Consider the following 19,124-nt stretch of genomic DNA (forward strand, 5'->3'; position numbering starts at 1 on the left):
AAAAAAAAAATACAAATCAAGCTGGTTAGTTTCTATATTTGCTCTTTCAAGCTGGTTTTAATTTATCAAAAATAGCAAATAATTATGTATCTAACTATATATATTCAACAATTATTATTCACTTTAGTAATTTTATTATATAGTTAGGGGCAAATCTGTAAAAGGGAAAACAAATAAATTCGAAATCACTGAGTGATATTGTCGTCACTTTTCTATTAACTGGAAACCCCACCAACCTCCGTCCGCTTCTCGGCGGAGCTTTCACCGGAAAACGCTCTCCACTTGAATCTTCTCCGGCAGCCAGTAAGTATCTCCTTTCTTTCTTCATCAACGTTCCGATTCTCTCTCTATATGGATATATCCACCGACTGGAACTCTGGAACTGGAAGTTCATTGTTATCTGATTTGCTTTAATATCTAAATTCTGTTTCAGTTCTGAATTCTGATCATTGAGTTATCTGATACAATGTGATGCATATCTGTTTCCATTTCTGCATACTTTTCCATTACTGGAATTAGCATAGATTGTTGCGATTCTTCCGTAGCTGGATATGAGTTTCCGGAAGTGGTTATCTATTGGCATTTAAATCCTAGATTGTTATCCATATCTGCTGAGAATAGACAGTAATGTTGTATCTCTTCCGATCATTTAAGAAGAAGGAAATCTGTGTCTGTAATCTGCATAGACCTTGAATAGTGGAATATTTTAGTTTTGATGCTTTCAAGATAAACTTCTTCTGAATTTTGTCATACTATGATACTAGGTGCAGAGTTTGAGATGGATAGACATAGCTGGCCATGGAAGAGGAAGTCATCAAGTAAAACTATTGCTGATAAGATAGATACAGAAGCTTCTGTTGGCTCTCTACAAGATCAGGTAATTTATACACGATGAGAAGATGTTATTTCTTATTCTTGACAATGTATGTTTATGTGCCTTGTTGTATGCCTATAGGGAAAACAAAAAAATGTTACCTATGTTCAAATATCTGTTGATTCGTATAAACATCTGACTGGTCTCGAGGATCAAGTTTGCATGTTGAAAGATGACGTCGAAGAATTGATGAACCAGTTGAAGGATTCCCAGGAGAAACTGAATGCTGCTAATGTTGAGTTGGTTTCTAAGGAAGACGTGGCGAACACGCATGCAAAAGTTGCTGAAGAAGCTGTTTCTGGTATATTCTCTTATGCACATGATATACTTTTTTCAAGTGTAAAAATTTGTATTATTTAAGTTGTCACTTGAGCGACATTCTAAGAATACTTTTCATACCAAATCTTGAATACTTGACTTGAACTCAGCCACGTTGAATTGGTGCTTATGCACATGATATAACTAGGGAGATATGATATTCATTTTTCTTACTATCTATTAAGATAGAAATTCATTTTGCTTTCCTCCACTTGCATTGAAAGCTCTTTTTGTTTCCTCAATATGTGGTAGACTCTTTTTGCTTCCAGAACTTTTAAAAATGGCTCAAATACTTTTTTATCCATAAGTTGTTTTTGTTAATTCCTCCAAGTTCTTAAATTATAGACCATGTTTGCACTTCCTTAATCTCAATTATTGGCTAAAAAATGTTTTTTTTCTTTCTAAAATGTATATATAGACATTAACGAAGTTAACAAAATAATGACGAGCCATTTTTAAAAGTTCAGTAAGCAAAATGAGTTTGAGGCGAGTTATGGAAGCAAAAGAACTAATTAATTCCATTTATTTATGATGCTAACAAGGAGGCTATTTTAAGCCCATGGAGTTTTTCCTAGTTTCATTTTTTTTTTTTTTCATTCTCTCTTCCACTAACATTTTATCCTCTAGGATGGGAGAAGGCTGAGGCTGAGGCTGCGGAATTGAGACGCCAGCTTGAATCCATCACACTATTGAAGCTTACAGCTGAAAAACAATTATCTCGTCTGGAAGGTGCCCTGAAAGAGTGCATGAAGCAAATGAGAATAGTGAAGGAAGATGAAGAGAACATACAAAGAATAGTTATCAAAACCCAGCAATGGGATGCAGAAAGGCTTGGCCTCGAAGCAAAAGTGTCTGACTTGGATCACAGGCTTCTCAGGTCAGCTGCTGAAAATGCATCCATTTCCAGAACATTAAGGGAACAATCTAACATTATATCAAAGATCAATGAAGAAAAAACCCAAGAAGAGTTGCACAACGAACTTCTCAAGCAGAAAATTTTGTCATTCGAAAAGGAGAATAGTTCTCTCAAGTATGAGCTTCATGTTCTCTCCAAAGAGCTTGATATTCGAAATGAGGAAAACAATATGAGTCTAAAGTCAGCTGAAGCTGCAAACAAGCAACATTTGGAGGATGTGAAAAATATTGGGAAGCTGGAAGCTGAGTGTCAGAAATTGCGTGTTCTTATTCGGAAGAAGTTGCCTGGTCCTGCTGCTTTAGCACAAATGAAACAAGAAGCTGAGAGCTGGGATTGTGATTCAGTTGAACCTCAAAAACTTCCATACAAGCCCATGATCAAGAACAAAGAAATTGAGCTTACTAACCGCTTGTCAGCAACTGAAGAAGACACAAAAATTCTTAAAGAAACTTTGGCTACTCGGACCAGTGAGCTGCAATCTTCAAGGAAGGAATATGCTGAAATGGTTGCCAAAGTGAGAGAATTGGAAGCACATGTGCTTCTTGCTGACTCAAAAAAATTTAGAAGTTCTGAAAAGTCTATACATCCCATGACTGCTGATTCTTTGGAGCTAATGGATGACTTTTTGGAAATGGAAAAGATGGCATGTATGGAAAACAAACCAGATAAAATTGTTTCAACTCATAAGAATGAGATCAATGATCAACAAATAGTGACTGCTCTTTCTCACATTCACCAATTTGTATTATCCCTTAATAAAAGGAGTATGCAAGTCCTTGGAGCGTCTACACTTGGGAAAGAATTGACTAAAGATTGTGAAAGCTTCTCCGAGTCTGTGAGGAAACTTCTGACCAATAAGATTGATCTTGCTGTCTTTACAATGAATCTTTCTAACATTTTGATCCAAGCAAATGATCTGGTTTTTGATGCCTCCAATTCTGATTGCATAGACAAGATCCGTTTAGTTGAGAATGAGGTAGATTCAAAACAAGTCTTTTCCCAGTACTCTCCACCACCTTGTAATTCTGTACTTATATTGGGACAAATTAAATCCGAAAAGAATAACATGGAAGCTGTAGAGTCGACGAAAGTGCAGTTAGAGGAAGCACAATTGCTATTATCAAATCTCAAAGCAGAACTAGCTTCGTCCAGAAAGTTAAACAGCTTGGCAGGTACACAGGTTAAATGCATGGCAGAGTCTTACAAGTTACTTGAAGTGCGACTAGAAGAATCAGAATCAAATTTGAAAACTTTTCAAGCAAAAGCTGAGGATTTAAATAATTTACTTCAGCAAGAAAAATTCTATCGCCAAGATGCTTTGGTCAAATGCAATGACTTTGATCAGAAACTGCACAGGTTTGCAATCACAAGTATCTTTTTATCACTGTAATGATTTCCTTCTCTCTTTTTTTCCTATTATAAATTATCTTAAATTTATCTTGCATATTTGGATAGGAGGTGGAGCTGCCCCAAGTGTTCATTATCTCCAAATGCAGATGACATGAAGAACAAACAGGTGATTATCATTTCTGAAAATATTGCATGAACCTTTGTTTTTTGTTCTTGTCTTTTGTGTGAGTTGTGGAAGATAACCTAGGCCTTGTTTGAGGTGGGTTATTTGAGATTAATTTCAAATGTCCCACTGTCCAATCAACAATCTATTCATCAATCACATCATCAACCAAAATACCCTTTACTTTAAAAAAATAAATAAATATCCATTATATATTTATACTCCTAATTTTTTACCCAAAGATCCTGATTTTCAATAAACTATATCAAATTAGATTATTTGAAAACAACCACCCTAGATCAAAGAAGGCCCAAATCTCATTATCATAAGTAGTAAGCTTTGTACCCTGAACTAAGGATTAAGAGTCCTCCAAGAACAATTTTGTGTCCTATTGATTTTGAAAAAACTCAACATTTTGAAGCAACCATTTATAACTTGACTGCCATATGGAACAAATATGGCATCGTTTGGAAAATTGTTGTATCTTTATTGAATTTCACTGAAAACCGCCAATGAATTTTTGTATACTTTTGGTATAAAGGTGTGACTGACTGAGAAATAGATCCGGGAAATGGGTCACCTTCATATGCCTCTGGTTGGTGTTTCAAAGGTCTATGTCCCTGAAAATTTGGACATTTTTAAACCAGAGTGTTTTCTTTGAAGAAACTAGCACAACATCACATCACATACCATGACCCCACTTCAATCAAGTTGTTCTTAGATTGAGAATCAAACCTGATACCTCACTCTCTTAGTTCAAGACTTTTACTACTTGAATCACATGTGGTGGGTAAATGGTGTTTGATTAATGAAAGGAAGTTTATCATTTGTCTATTAGTGTGTTAAGTGAGAAAAAAGTCTGAACATTTAGCAAATCTTGATCGTTTTCCTTAATGTTGGTTGATAGGAACAGGAGATAGTTGCTGCAGCTGCAAAACTGGTGGAATGTCAAGAGTCCATCAATCTTCTTGGCAAACAATTGAAATCATTGAAGCCAATGTCAAATGTAAAAGAAACTCTACCGAGAAAGAGATTGAACGAAATCCCTGCAAAACATAAGCATAATCGCAGTGTCTCAAGCCTCCAAGGTACTGAGATGGAAAAAATTTCTTTTCGGGGTAAGTCCAATGAACAGAAATTTGTCAATCTCTCTTCTTTAGCATGCAATTCATCTAGATGGTAATACAAAACATACAAACACAAATTTGCCATCTTAGCACATCTTTTTTTTAAGAACTAGAAATAAATGGATTATAGATAGGATATTGACCTCTGTTTGTGGCTAATATCTGTAATTTTCCAAAATGGGTGCAGCCTCATATATAAACCTTTGTTAATGGTGTACAATTTTAAGACTTGAATCATTAATTTAGCTATTGTAAGACTAATTATTGTGAACTATGTGATGATCCTTTCTTTCCATTTTTTCCATTTGCATGTAGAATGATTGTGTTGTGATTCCTTTTAATTTAGTAAGCCAGCACGAACCTATATATATTGAACCCAGAACAAAGGTCATGACTGATTTACCCAAAACTTGTTACTATTATAAGACTAATTATTGTGAATTATGTGCTGATCCTTTCCACTTGCATGTTCAGAATGATTTGTGATTCTTTTTTAATAACCCCAAATTGAGCCCAGAACAAAGGTCATGACTCTTTGAGCCCAAAACTTGTTACAAAATGACAATCTAAGATTTAGAGTAAATGTTAGTGAAGAACTTGAGATGAGATGAGATGAGGAGAAAGAAAACCAAATATCAAACATTTCATATCCAAAACATATATAAAGACTCGTACAATATAATTACTAACTAACATTAATTACAATACTAAGCTTATAATAACAACTAGTATTGATAATCAAAATGATGTGATGATAGAAATTAGGGATTGAAAATGAAGAACTTCACAAGGAATAAGTAGACCGATATTATTATGATGATGGCTAAAGCCAAACTCTTCTTCAGCAATATGGAGTAAGTTTTGAAACTGTGGATGATCCAACCATGAAATTGGAACAATGTATCGTCTTCTCTTCTCCCCAACATAAACTGCAAAATGACCTTTTGGTACATCCTCAGGAAGACCATCGTCTTCCTTTTCTCCGTTAATCTTCTTCTTCCTCGACGACACAATACTAGTCGACCATTTCTTTATTATTTGCGCCATTTGTGTCATATATATATATATATATAGAGAGAGAGAGAGAGAGAAAGAGAGAAATGGAATTGATGAGAGGTTTAAGAAAGGAAATGCATGTCTATATATATATGAGAAGGGCATGTGATTGGTAAGGGTAAGGGTGAAGGTGGAGAGATGGGGGAGAGGACAAGAGTATGATTTTTTGGGAGGTGTCCTTTGAAGACTCTCTTCTTTCAATTGGACATGACAAATTTTCTTTCTCTTTGTTTTACAAATATTTTAATTCACTATTTCAAAACAATCTTGTTTCTCAATTGATAAAAAATACTTTGAAAATAATTTTAATATATAATAAAAAAGATTATTTTTAACACATCTTAAATTAAAGTGAGGTAATGAAAAAATGAATTATTTTAAAATTATTAAGTAAGACTTCTTATTCAGTTATTTAAAAAAAAAATATGTGATGATTTTGAAGATATATATCATTTTAGTAAGAAAACTTAAAATGTATTAATAATTATAAAATAGAGAAAAATAAAATAACATTTTTTTAGTTTTGATTAAATAATTCAAATCAAACCAAGAATAAGATACTCATATTAATTTATATATTTGTATTTGATTTAGATATACTCTTTACTTTTTTTAAATGTAGTTCCATGTGGATTTGGTAGTTTAAATTTAGTTTATTAGAGAATTGTACATGGTTTTTTATACTAATTATCTCCCATGTTGTCTACTCACGATCTTTTATAATTAAAATAATAATAATTTTTTTAATTTATTTATTGAAATAAATTATTTCAATTATTTAAATAATATTAAAAAATTATTTAAAATAAAATTAATAAAATAAAATTTTAATAATAATAATTAAAATAACTAATAATAATAAAATCATTTTTATATAATTAATTTTAAATATTATATATTAATAATAAAATTATAATAAATTCATTAAAATTTAAAAATTTAAAAATAAAACAACAATTTTATATAAAAATATATTAGAAAAAGTTAAATATAAAATATTTTAATAAAAAAATTATATCATATTATAATATATATTATTTATTTGATCCATTCTTATTGTCCTATATTATTTATGTTTATATATAATTTTTTATTTAAAATTAAAAAAAAATATTAAAATCATTCAATTATAAAAATTTATAAGTATTTTAATATATATATATATATATATAATATAATATAATATAATATGATAAGATATTAGATGTTTATATTTTATTAAATTATGATACACTTTAATATTTTATATATTTTAAAAAATATTTAAAAATAATAATATTTTATATTTTTAATTAAATAAAATATAATAAAAAAATAAAATGAAAATATTAATCTAGTTTCATTTACAAAATAATATTAATAATTTTTGTCTAATGAATCTAAACATTATCAATGAGATTGAAAATGATTAATACTCATAATCAAACATTACACTTCTATAAATTATACTCATTCTCATCCTACACATATATCAATCTCATTCCTTTATTTGAACAAAATACTGTTAGAATATTTAATCTAAATCTTTATTCCTTAAGTTTATAATCTATATATTCTATGTCGATAAATTGAGATAAACTGTAATTGCGGAAACGTACCTGAATTTGGAAGGAAGAACGGTTCATTAAGTCGTTCTTCGTTATTCTCTTCTTCTCTATCTTCTATTCATCTTGGATCTTCTCTTGATCTTGGATCTTCTTGTTCTGGATCTGGACCTGGATCGGAATATGGATCTTCTTGTTCTGAATCTAGACCTAGATCAGAATGTCTGATGTGGGTGGGGTTTAAGTCTTCCAATCTTTTATCGATAGCCTTCTTGAGTGTTCTTGAGAGATGAACATAAACTTTATTGTTCGATGAGAGAAACAAATAGGTAGACTATTTATATGGGTTGGGGACCTAGCCCTAATATACCCATTTATTATTCGGCCTATCAACGTAATAATAAATGACATTTCTGCTTTTACACAAATAATCCCCATATTTATTATAGATGTCTAAATAAGCCCCATAATTTTTATACTTTAATAGATCATTTTAATTGGGCTTTAATCTTTATTATGATAACAACTAATATACAATTATAAATAATATATGTACTCAAATATTGAAAATAATTTCAACGAATACAACTTAATGGAAGATCATAGTGGAAGGACATGTTAGTTTTTTTTTAGTTTTTATATATATATATATATATATATATATATTATTATTATTATAGGATATTATATAATTTAAATTAATATTGGAATGAAATATTTAAGAAATTAAATAAAAGTAGTCTGGCTATTAAAGACTTTAGTGTGATTACTAAAGTAATTAAATTTGTTGAATTTGTATCTCTTCAAATAATTTTATTGTTTAATATATATATATATATATTTTTTATAAATTTAGATTTAGGTCAAAATAAGTATATAATTCTAAGGTAACTCAAATATTAAGAGTGTTATTTAAAAAAAAATTGAATTTCTCATATATGATTCTTAATAAAATACTTCAAATAAAATTTGAGAAATAAAAAATTATATATAAACTCATGTTTTGAACAAAATTTCACCAATATATATACTCCGATAAGAAGATTTAAGTAAATATTGTTTAAAATAAAGTAAGTATTTCATCTACTTGTCCAATCTTTATTTTACAAGTTAATTATTATTATTTGTCTCATTCAAGATGCTACTATATAGGAAAGTTAGGAATGTAGTAGGAGTACTTCTCAAGGATTGGGTTGAGGAAATGAGAAAACACTGATTCTCTAAATTGTTATTTTTTAAAAATTAATGACTTTTTATTATATTATTATATTATTATTATTATTATTTGTTATAGTAACAGTCTTACCAAATAATTTAATAAAAATTAACTATCATATAATAAAATAAAATTATTAAAATATTGTTCTAGTATATAATAATGTTATAATATTAATGAACAAGACAATAAACCAATAAAATTAATATAATAAAGTTGTTTGAATTATCAACTTTTCTCAGCATAAATTATTCTAGTTGTGGTTAATGTTTTTTTAATATATATTATATTTATTGGTTGTCTAAAAATCAGCCATGCAAATGTCCTAGGTACCCTGTAGTACAACTGTACAACAGTACACAACCATCCCTCTTTGGCTTTGGTGAGTTGTAACAACTTAAATTTTTGAAATTATTTTTTATTTAATATATAGTTTAGAAAAAACTTAACCAAATTAATTTAATTATTTAATAAATGAATTTAAGTGATAGATCAATATATATATAGATTAATATATATATATATATATATATATATATATATATAACATGATAAATGCTTATTTGAATTAAATCCAAAAACCTCAAATCAAACAAGCTCTATTTTTCCTTATAGGTATTAATTTGAGAAATAATCCAATAAACAAATAACATTATTATTTTAATTTGAACCATTATCATTGAAGATGTCCCATGTTTGATTTTATATTAATGGGTTAATATGAAAATTCTTTATGAACTTACATTTAAGTACTAATTTATAAAGTTGGATGAATGGAATAATTTGATTGTTAAAATATATATAGTGATAAATATTTATTTAAATTAAAGCAAAAAATTTCAGTAAAGCTCCTAAAGAGATAAGGCAGTCACTCAAACTTTTTTTTCATCATTGTTACGGAAACATTATAAAAATGATGTTTTTTTTAGAAAATTCGGGACTCATCCATGAAGTGAGTTGTGAGTCAAGAAAATATTCTTTTGTCATATCACATTTTTTTTTTTTGATGATGACACACTCTACATGGTTCAGGTTACCTAAATATATTTTAAACACCTTCAGAATATTTTATAGTTATTTGTACATGTTTCAGTCTTCGAGTTAATCTTAATAAATCAGACATCTTTTTTCAAATTCTGTTTTGAATAGTAGAAGGATAAGGTTGGAAAATGTGTTGGGGTTCAGAATTAGTGGTCTTCCATCAGCATATTTTGGTATGACATTATGTGCTAAATTATGATATAATGTCTCTTGGGACCCGATTATCACTAAAATGGAATGTAAACTGTCTAGATGAAAAAAATAAAATAATCTCGAAAGGTGAAGGTGGTCGGCTAATCCTCATTAAGAGTGTGTTGTCCGTTATTCATTCTCCCCAATTGTGTAAAGCTGAAAATGTAGAGAGTAATGTATAAATTTATATGGGGATCATCTAACTCATCGTTTTGTCATCTAGTTAGTTGGGATAAAATTAAATGTTTTAAAGATCAAGGAGATCTAGATATTCGAGATCTTATTTCTTTTAATAAGGCTCTTCTATCAAAATGGTGTAGTATATTTTGCAATGAGCCGAATACTCTTTGAACATCGATAATTAGTTGTAAGTATGTTAATAATTGGTTATCCAACGGGCGTAGCATTTGAGGAGAATTTATTCTATATGGAAAAAAAATCGTGAGCAGTCTAGATACATTGTGAGGGATGGTTATTCGATTATATTTTGGGACGACATTTGGTGTAGTATCAAAAGTCTAGCTACAAGATAATGACATATTTGATTCTCGGTCTGGTGATTTCGCTAGCCGAATTAGATATAAAAGGAGATTAAACATTATGGAGACTTCGTCTCATAATAGAGTTTTTACTTTTTGTAGGACACAATCAAGTATCACCGGTCAACACGAGGTCATGCGTTGACAATATATGGATAATTTTTATGTGAGGTATTGCTACAAGTTGTTCGCTAAAATGATTTCATATCATTTTTGTTGGAAAAAACTTTGCGAATCAAATATTTCATCCAAAATCTTGTTTTTGGATGGAGCGTTAATAATGGTGGAATTCTGACGGATGATATGTGCATGAAAAATATTTTATTATAGTTAGTCGTATGTGTCACGAAGATGTTAAATCGGAAACTCACTTACTTTTGCATTGTCGAGTGGTGACTAGTATTTGTAGTTTTTGTGGAGTATTATCGTTTTTTCATATTTTTTTATGTTAGGCTTTGTTGTTGTGCTTAAACAATTTTTTTCATTTTTAATATAAATGGATATTTTTAAAAAAAATTAAAAAATATATTAAAAAAGAATTACACTATAATCTAAATAATAATTTTAAAATTTACATTAATTTTAAATTATTCAATATATATTTTTTAATAATATAAGAATTGTGTTTAAGACTATTACAGTTTCAAAATTAAACTCATACGCAACCATTTAATTCAAGAATTTTAATAAATGTTCTAACCATTAATTATCTAATTAATTCTCCTCTGTTTTCTGTTAACTTCAATTGTCTGTTTATTATTAGGTTGAATATGTGACATGTGTTTGTTTCCTTCACCTATGAATTAGCCTAACCCTAATCTATTTCTTACCATTCATTCACTTAATTATGTTTTCTTCTCTACCTACTATGCCAGACAATTAAGAGATTGTTTGATTTTACTTATTTTGCTTATAATAAATTAAACTATTTTAAGTATTAATCTTGTTTGGATAAAGACTCAATAACTCGGGAGTAAATGCAAAAATTTGTATATATAAGGCGATGAATTTAGATTTTATATCGGACAATTTTAAAAATATATAATATTTATTTATTTTATAAAGTTAACACGAACCCTATAGAACATTTAGTTTCTAAAAACAAGATTCTTGTTAATACACAAATTATATTAAATCAAGGCCATACATCTGATTATATATATCATGGATTGAATGTATCAGATAGGTTAAATACTATTTTTTTTTTATTTAACTATGTACATTTAATTACATATTTGACATCTTTATAAAATAATTAATTAAAAATATTAAAATATCGACTCTAAATAAATAATCTTCAAAGTAATTGTAATCTTCCTAATAAATATATGATTTAAGTGAAGGTCATCTTTATATATATAATGATAATTAATTTTGAAAGTGTCAGGATTGTCGGGTCGAGAACTGTAGTTAATTTGGATATATATGTGAGAGTAAATGAATATTTGGATCGGATTCTGGGTTGACTAGCCCATAAACTTAAAATGGTTAAAAATAAAATTAAAAATATTATAGATATGTTTCAAACTCGCAACCTAACAAAAACAAGTACGACTCTTTAACCAACTAGGCTAATAACACTATATATTTTAAATTCAACACCAAATTTGATGAACCCGAGACCTTGTAACAATATATTTTTATCCGTGTGCATCTAGGGCTATGCAAAAAAATTGGAAAGCCGGTAACCCAACCGAACCGATAGTTAACCGGTTTCATTTTAACGGTTTATTGGTTAACCGGTTCTAGCGGTTCCGGTCAACCGGTTTTTTACCGGTTAAACAGTTCGGTTTTCGGTTTACCTATCTTTCTAACGGTTTAACCGATAAACTAGTAATAATTTAATTATATATTTTTATATTTTATAATTTGTATTATTGATTTTATATATAATTGATATATTATAAATAATATTTAATAATTTATAAAAAAAAATTAAATTTAAATTATAATTTTATATAATTATTTAAAAAAAACATTATAATTTATATAAAATTTTACAAAAATAAATAAAAAAACAAACTGAAATAGTTTTATTTAGATAACCATTATTTTATTATAACTTATCGATTCAACTACTCGTTTTATCGGTTGAGAAGTAGATTCAATCATATTCGTTTAAACTTGGTTGATCAAAGACTAATCGACTGAATGAATTTGATTTTTCTAAAAAAATATATAAAAAACTAACAAAATAGCTATAAAATATATTATATTATATATTATAATATATTTCTAAATATATCAATAAAATATATTATATTATATTATATTATAATAATAATAATATAATATATTATAATAGAGACAAGAAAGAACGAAGAATAGTATAATAAGAGAGTGTAAAAATAATTTGAAAAAAAAAATATTTCATAAATTTATTACTTAATTAAAAAAAATTGAATTATTAGTTCCTGGTTAAACCCGGTTAACCAATCAGAACCGACCAAAACCGGTAGAATCAGAACCGGTAAAACCGATACCATTAATGATCGGTTAACCGGTTTGTAAAATAAAAGACAAAATCGGTCTTAACCGGAACCGCTTAACCGGTTAACCGGCCGGTTGAACACCCGTGCATTTTATGAGGATCTTCCTAGTTATATTGAATAGTAATATTAACCGACTAAAAAAACTCTTTAACTAAAATAACAATAAAAAACAAATCTCACTAAACAAATACATTGTAAATAGAAATAAATAATAATAATTTAAAATAACTTTTTTAAATAAATGTGAATTAAATAAACAATAACTTAAATAAATAAAATCATTCAACTGATAAAATAGTTAAATTACTTAAAAAATATAAGATTTAAATACAACTTAAAATATTATTAAAAAGTTTAACAAATTCTTCTCAAATTTAAAACAATTTCTTTTATATATTAATAATAATAATGAAAAGTTAATATTTAAAAAATTAAATGTTACAAACATTAGTTTAAAACAAATCTTACCCACCTCAATATTTTAAGTTGGTTTATCATAAAAAAATTATATATATGATAAAATTAATTAATATATTTTAATTGAGGATAAATTTGTTTTTGTTATTTGGATAGATCATGTATTCAACCATAAATCGATTTCGTTATATTTAAATTATATATCTAACTATAGATAGAATATTTGCGTTCATATTGAATCAATATAACGATTAAACCGTTCACATTAACTTAAATATATGATCATTACTAAACGTTTTACGTTTAACTTTAGCCTAAAAAATCAAGAAGAATTTGGTCATTATTGTTAACTGATTTATATTAGTGATATTTGGCAGAGATGATAAGTAAAGCAAATTAAATAATCTAATAGAAGCAAATTGTTTGATATGAAAGACTTACAAATGAAGAAGTTGGGGGAACATGTACAAAATAATTACAATCAAGAAGGAAACGAAATCGACTATAAAAGATATTATTTACCTTTAGAATCTGAATACATTATTTTGTTTTTATTCAAGTTCTAAAGTTAAGATGCTAGATTTGTCTCAACTTATTTATTCAGTTCAATTTCTAAATGTACTTAGAGTTCAGGGACTAATTTTATATTAGAGAGATAGTTATAATTGAACAAACAGGCAAAAAAAAAATTATATCTAAGCTTTAAAGAACATTGCTAGATTAATTTAGATACTAAATTAAGTTAGACAATAAATATGGCATGCCAATAGGGAATGGTCTTATTTTACTCGTCACATTCTACTACCGATTTTCGATACAAAAGTCGGTTTACAAATGAAAAATGCCTAATTATTTTTCTGCGGTTTAAATATCATGTAGATCATTGCTCTACAAGTCACCCCATTTCTAGAATTATACACTATAAATAACAAATTATCTATACTTAAAAATCATTTAAACCAAAATTATTTTTAAATAAATAATCTAATAAATTAAATACTTACATTACTGTAAAAGAACAATCCCTTAAACCCCTATCCATCTATTATTCAATGACTTTCAGATATAATAATGGATTTAGTGAATAACTAAACAAATTAGATAATATATATATATATATATATATATATATATATATATTAAAATAACATATAAATAATAATACTAATAGCATTAAAAAATATTCTAATATAAATAGAGAAAGCACTTGAGACATGATGATATTTATTTTGTTGAGTTGGTTTTTTAGTTAGTCATTAATTTTGTTATGATTTGTATCTCCCAAATCTGATCTGTTTGAAAACAATATGTAAAAACACAATAAAGAAGAACACAAGAACACACAGATTTATAGTGGTTCACTCAAATTGAGCTACATCTATTTCAGCCACCACCAGATTTACTATGAAGAAGAAGGAAGAAATACAAAGTTTTTGCCTCACACTTTATCTCTCTAGAATTCTGTCTAACCATGTAAACCCTGAATAATCACATATTTATAGGGTAAACATTCAGGTAATAAACCTAAATAACTTTGGTCAGGCCCAAGCTCAAAACAAAAAAAAAAACTCAATAAACTCTAATTAACAATGTAGAATTTATTATAAGTGTAGGCTCCATAACTCAACAATCTCCCACTTGGAGACTAACTTCATCATCTCTCGATCGGTAGTGGTTTTCCATTCGGTGTCTTAACGAAGAAGACCAAATGAAGTTGCACACAACTTCAGTTTCTCATTTGTCACAGCTTTCGTCAACATATCAGCTGGATTCTCACTCCCGGGAATCTTCTCAAGAGCTAATACTTCATTTTCTAAAGCTGACCGGATGAAATGATAACGAACCTGTATATGCTTCGTCCTGCCATGATAAACAGGATTCTTTGCCAAATGAATGGCACTCTGACTGTCGCATCGCAACACACTTCCCTCGTAGTCTTGACCCAATTCTCGCAAAAAGGGTTGTAGCCACATAATCTCCTTAGCAGCTTCTGTCACAGCAACATACTCTGCTTTACAACTAGTAAGAGCAACAATCTTCTGCAATTTTGATACCCAACTGATTGCAGTACCTCCTAGAGTATAAATGTACCCTGTTGTGCTCTTCCTACTATCAACATCACCACCATTGTTAGCATCAACATATCCTTCTAAACCCATATTAGACTTTCGAAAACACAAAGCGAGACCCGTACTTCCTCTTAAGTATCGTAGTATTCACTTTACTGCTTCCCAATGTTGTCTACCCGGGTTGCTCATGAATCTGCTAACAACTCCCACTGCATGTGCTATGTCTGGTCTTGTGCAAACCATCGCATACATAATACAACCAATGGCAGAGGCATACGGAATAGTGGCCATGTAATTTTTCTCCTCCTCTGTTGAAGGTGACTGATCTTTAGATAGTCTGAAGTGACTAGCTAAGGGGGTAGTAACTGGTTTTGCATCATACAAGTTGAACCTGCTAAGAACTTTCTTCACATATTCTTCTTGTGAAAGCTTGAGAACTTCTTCATCCCTGAAAATTCTTATCCCAAGGATTTGTTTAGCAGCACCCAAATCCTTCATTGCAAACTTTTCAGACAACTCTTTCTTGAGCTTGTTAATCTCATACAAGCTTGCTCCAGCAATCAACATGTCATCAACGTAAAGAAGAAGAATAATGTACGATTTATAAAACTTCTTGATATAGTAGCAATGATCAACTTCACACCTCAAAAAATTGTTACTTTTCATGAAGCTATCGAACTTCTTGTACCATTACCTTGGAGCCTGTTTCAAACCATACAGACTCTTCTGAAGCTTACACACAAGCTCATCTTTTCCTTTGATTTCAAATCCTTCTGGTTGTCGCATATAAATCTCTTCATCTAAATCACCATGAAGAAAAGCAGTTTTGACATCCATTTGTTGAAGATGAAGGTCTTCTTTCACAACCAAACTGAAAATAGTTCTGATTGTCATCAATTTAACTACTAGAGAGAAAATCTCATTGTAGTCAATACCTTCTTTCTGTTGAAATCCTTTCACAACCAACCTTGCCTTGTACCTCATGGTTTTATCATGTTCTTCTTTAATCATGAAGATCCATTTGTTGTGAAGTGCTTTCTTTCCCTTTGGTAGCTCAGTGAGCTCCCAAGTCTAATTCAACATCAAAGAGTCCATCTCATCTTTCATAGCAGACTCCCACTTAATCGATTCATCAAATTGTATTGCTTCCTCATAACATTCAGGTTCACCTCTATATGTCAACAAGATATAGTTCAGAGATGGAGACCACCTCTAAATTGGTTTCGATTCCTTGATGATCTTCTCAACTGTATAACCGGTGTTTGCTGATTTACCTCTAGGGCCACGTTCTCAACAATTTCATCTTCAACAACACATTGTTCTTCTTCGACAACCGGTATATATTCAGCTAAAAATTGTTTCAAATCGACTGTACCAGTCTCTTCCAACTTGGAATCACCATCTGATGTCTTCCCAACACAATCTTTGTAGATAACCTGTTCATTGAAGATAACATTTCTGCTACGAATGATCTTCCGATTTTGATTATCCCAGAAACGATAACCAAACTCGATATCACCATAACCAATAAAAAAACATTTATTAGACTTTGGATCAAGCTTGCTCCTATCACATTCATTAATATGAACATATGATAAACAACCAAACACTTTCAAATAAGAAAGATTTACCTTTTTATTGCTCCAAGTTTCTTCAGCAATTCTGAATTCAAGAGGAATAGAGGGTCCCCTATTTATCAAATAGGCAGCAGTATTAATAGCTTCTGCCCAGAAGGTTTTAGGCAGCCCTGTATGCAATCTCATGCTTCTAGCACGCTCGTTCAATGTTCGATTCATTCGTTCAGCTACTCCATTCTCTTGAGGCGTTCGGGGAACAGTCTTCACCATACTGATCCCATTCACAGCACAATATTCTTTGAAATCTAGATTGATATATTCACCTCCATTGTCGGATCTCAAGCACTTAACTTTCTGATTTGTTTCATTTTCAACAAAAGTCTTCCACTTCTTAAAAATAGCAAATACTTCAGACTTGTGCTTCATAAAGTAAACCCATACTTTTCTTGTTGAATCATCTATAAAAGTCACATAGTAGTATGATCCGCCAATAGAAGAAACAGGTGCAGGTCCCCACACATCAGTGTGTACCAACTCTAGTCTTTCTTTCTTGAGCTCCTTCCTAGTTTTTAAGAAACTCACCCGTTTTTGTTTTTCAAGAATGCAGTTTTCGCATAACTGATGTTCAACAGACTTCAGTTCTGGAATCTGTTCATTCTTCAAAAGAATTTTCATCCCTTTTTCACTCATATGGCCCAACCTGCAATGCCACAACTCACTGTTCTTCGAGTCATCAACTACAGCAGCAAATGTTTCTCTGCAAGTTGAAGTCGTGTATAACGTTCCAGTTTTGTGACCTCGAGCAACAACAATTGCTCCTTTAGTCACCTTCCACGCACCATTTCCACAACTGAAATTGTGACCTTCTTCATCAAGTTGTGTAACAGAAATCAGATTGCGCATTAAACTTGGAATGTGTCTCACCTTAGTAATCTTCCAAACAGAACCATTTGCCATCTTCAATTTGATGTCACCAATGCCAACAATATCCAGTGGCTCACCATCCGCGAGATAAACTTTCCCACAGTTTCCAGCCACATAATTCTCCATTAATTCTTTGTGAGCAGTGGTGTGGAAAGACGCTCCTGAGTCCAAAATCCATGAATCTATCGGGCTATCAACAAACAGAAGTAACGCATCAGTGACAGATTCTATAACAACGTTGGCTGCATCATTTTTATCATCACCGTTTTTCTTCGGTGCTTTGCAGTTCCTCTTCAGATGACCCTGTTTACCACAATTCCAACACTCAAATGTCCTCCCAGACTTGGACTGACTTTTCCTGCTCCTTGACATAGATCTGCTCTTACCTCGGTTAAAATTTCTATCATTACCCCTTCCCCTGTTTTCCACATTCAGAGCAGAACCTTTGAATGTTTCACCAGAATCAATTTTACGAACTTCTTCAGCAAGAATACGATCTCTAACTTCAACAAATTTCAGTTTAGCATTTCCAACTGAATTACTAATTGCTGCCCTCATAGGTTCCCAGCTATTTGGTAGAGATGCTAACAAAATCAGGGCACTAGCTTCATCCCCAAAATCAATCTCAACAGATAACAATTGATTCACAATTGTATTGAATTCATTCAAATGAGTAGTGACAGAAGTTCCATCAACCATTCTTAAGTAAAAGAGTCTTTTTATTAAGTGTACCTTGTTGTTAGCAGATGGTTTCTCATACATATCAGAAAGAGCTTTCATCAGACCCATGGTGGTCTTCTCCTTTGCTACATTGTGAGCAACTGTCTTGGCTAACGTCAATCGGACAACTCCCAAAACCTGTCTATCAAGGAGTTTCCATTCAGCTTCATTCATCTTCTCTGGTTTCTCACTCAAAGGAACATGAAGCTTCTTTCTATAGAGATAATCTTCAATCTGCATTCTCCAAAAGGCATAATCTGTCCCATCAAATCTTCCAATCTCATATCCTATACTGTTCTCACTTGCCATTGTTTCCAATTCTCAAATCTAGCCTAACTGCTCTGATACCAGTTGTTAGGATTTGTATCTCCCAAATCCGACCTATTTGAAAACAATCTGTAAAAACACAAGAAAGAAGAACACAAGAACACACAGATTTATAGTGGTTCACTCAAATTGAGCTACATCAACTTCAGCCATCACCAGATTTACTATGAAGAAGAAGGAAGGAATACAGAGTTTTTGCCTCACACTTTATCTCTCTAGAATTCTGTCTAACCATGTAAACCCTTAATAATCACATATTTAT

The 19,124-nt window shown here is 30.2% G+C and overlaps 1 protein-coding gene across 1 annotated transcript; it reads left to right on the top strand.

The window, feature by feature from the left end:
• The first annotated feature begins 225 nt into the window (after window positions 1–225).
• Window positions 226–5,022, top strand: LOC124921402 (filament-like plant protein 4). The gene is made up of 6 exons (XM_047462064.1): window positions 226–303; window positions 765–877; window positions 956–1,175; window positions 1,820–3,464; window positions 3,564–3,624; window positions 4,529–5,022. Exons 2-6 carry the CDS (start codon window positions 779–781, stop codon window positions 4,802–4,804), a joined length of 2,301 nt encoding a protein of 766 aa, XP_047318020.1. The 5' UTR covers window positions 226–303; window positions 765–778; the 3' UTR covers window positions 4,805–5,022.
• Window positions 5,023–19,124: the final 14,102 nt, after the last annotated feature.

The sequence above is a fragment of the Impatiens glandulifera genome, chromosome 1 (genome assembly GCF_907164915.1).
Source record: "Impatiens glandulifera chromosome 1, dImpGla2.1, whole genome shotgun sequence".
NCBI classification, from domain to species: domain Eukaryota; kingdom Viridiplantae; phylum Streptophyta; class Magnoliopsida; order Ericales; family Balsaminaceae; genus Impatiens; species Impatiens glandulifera.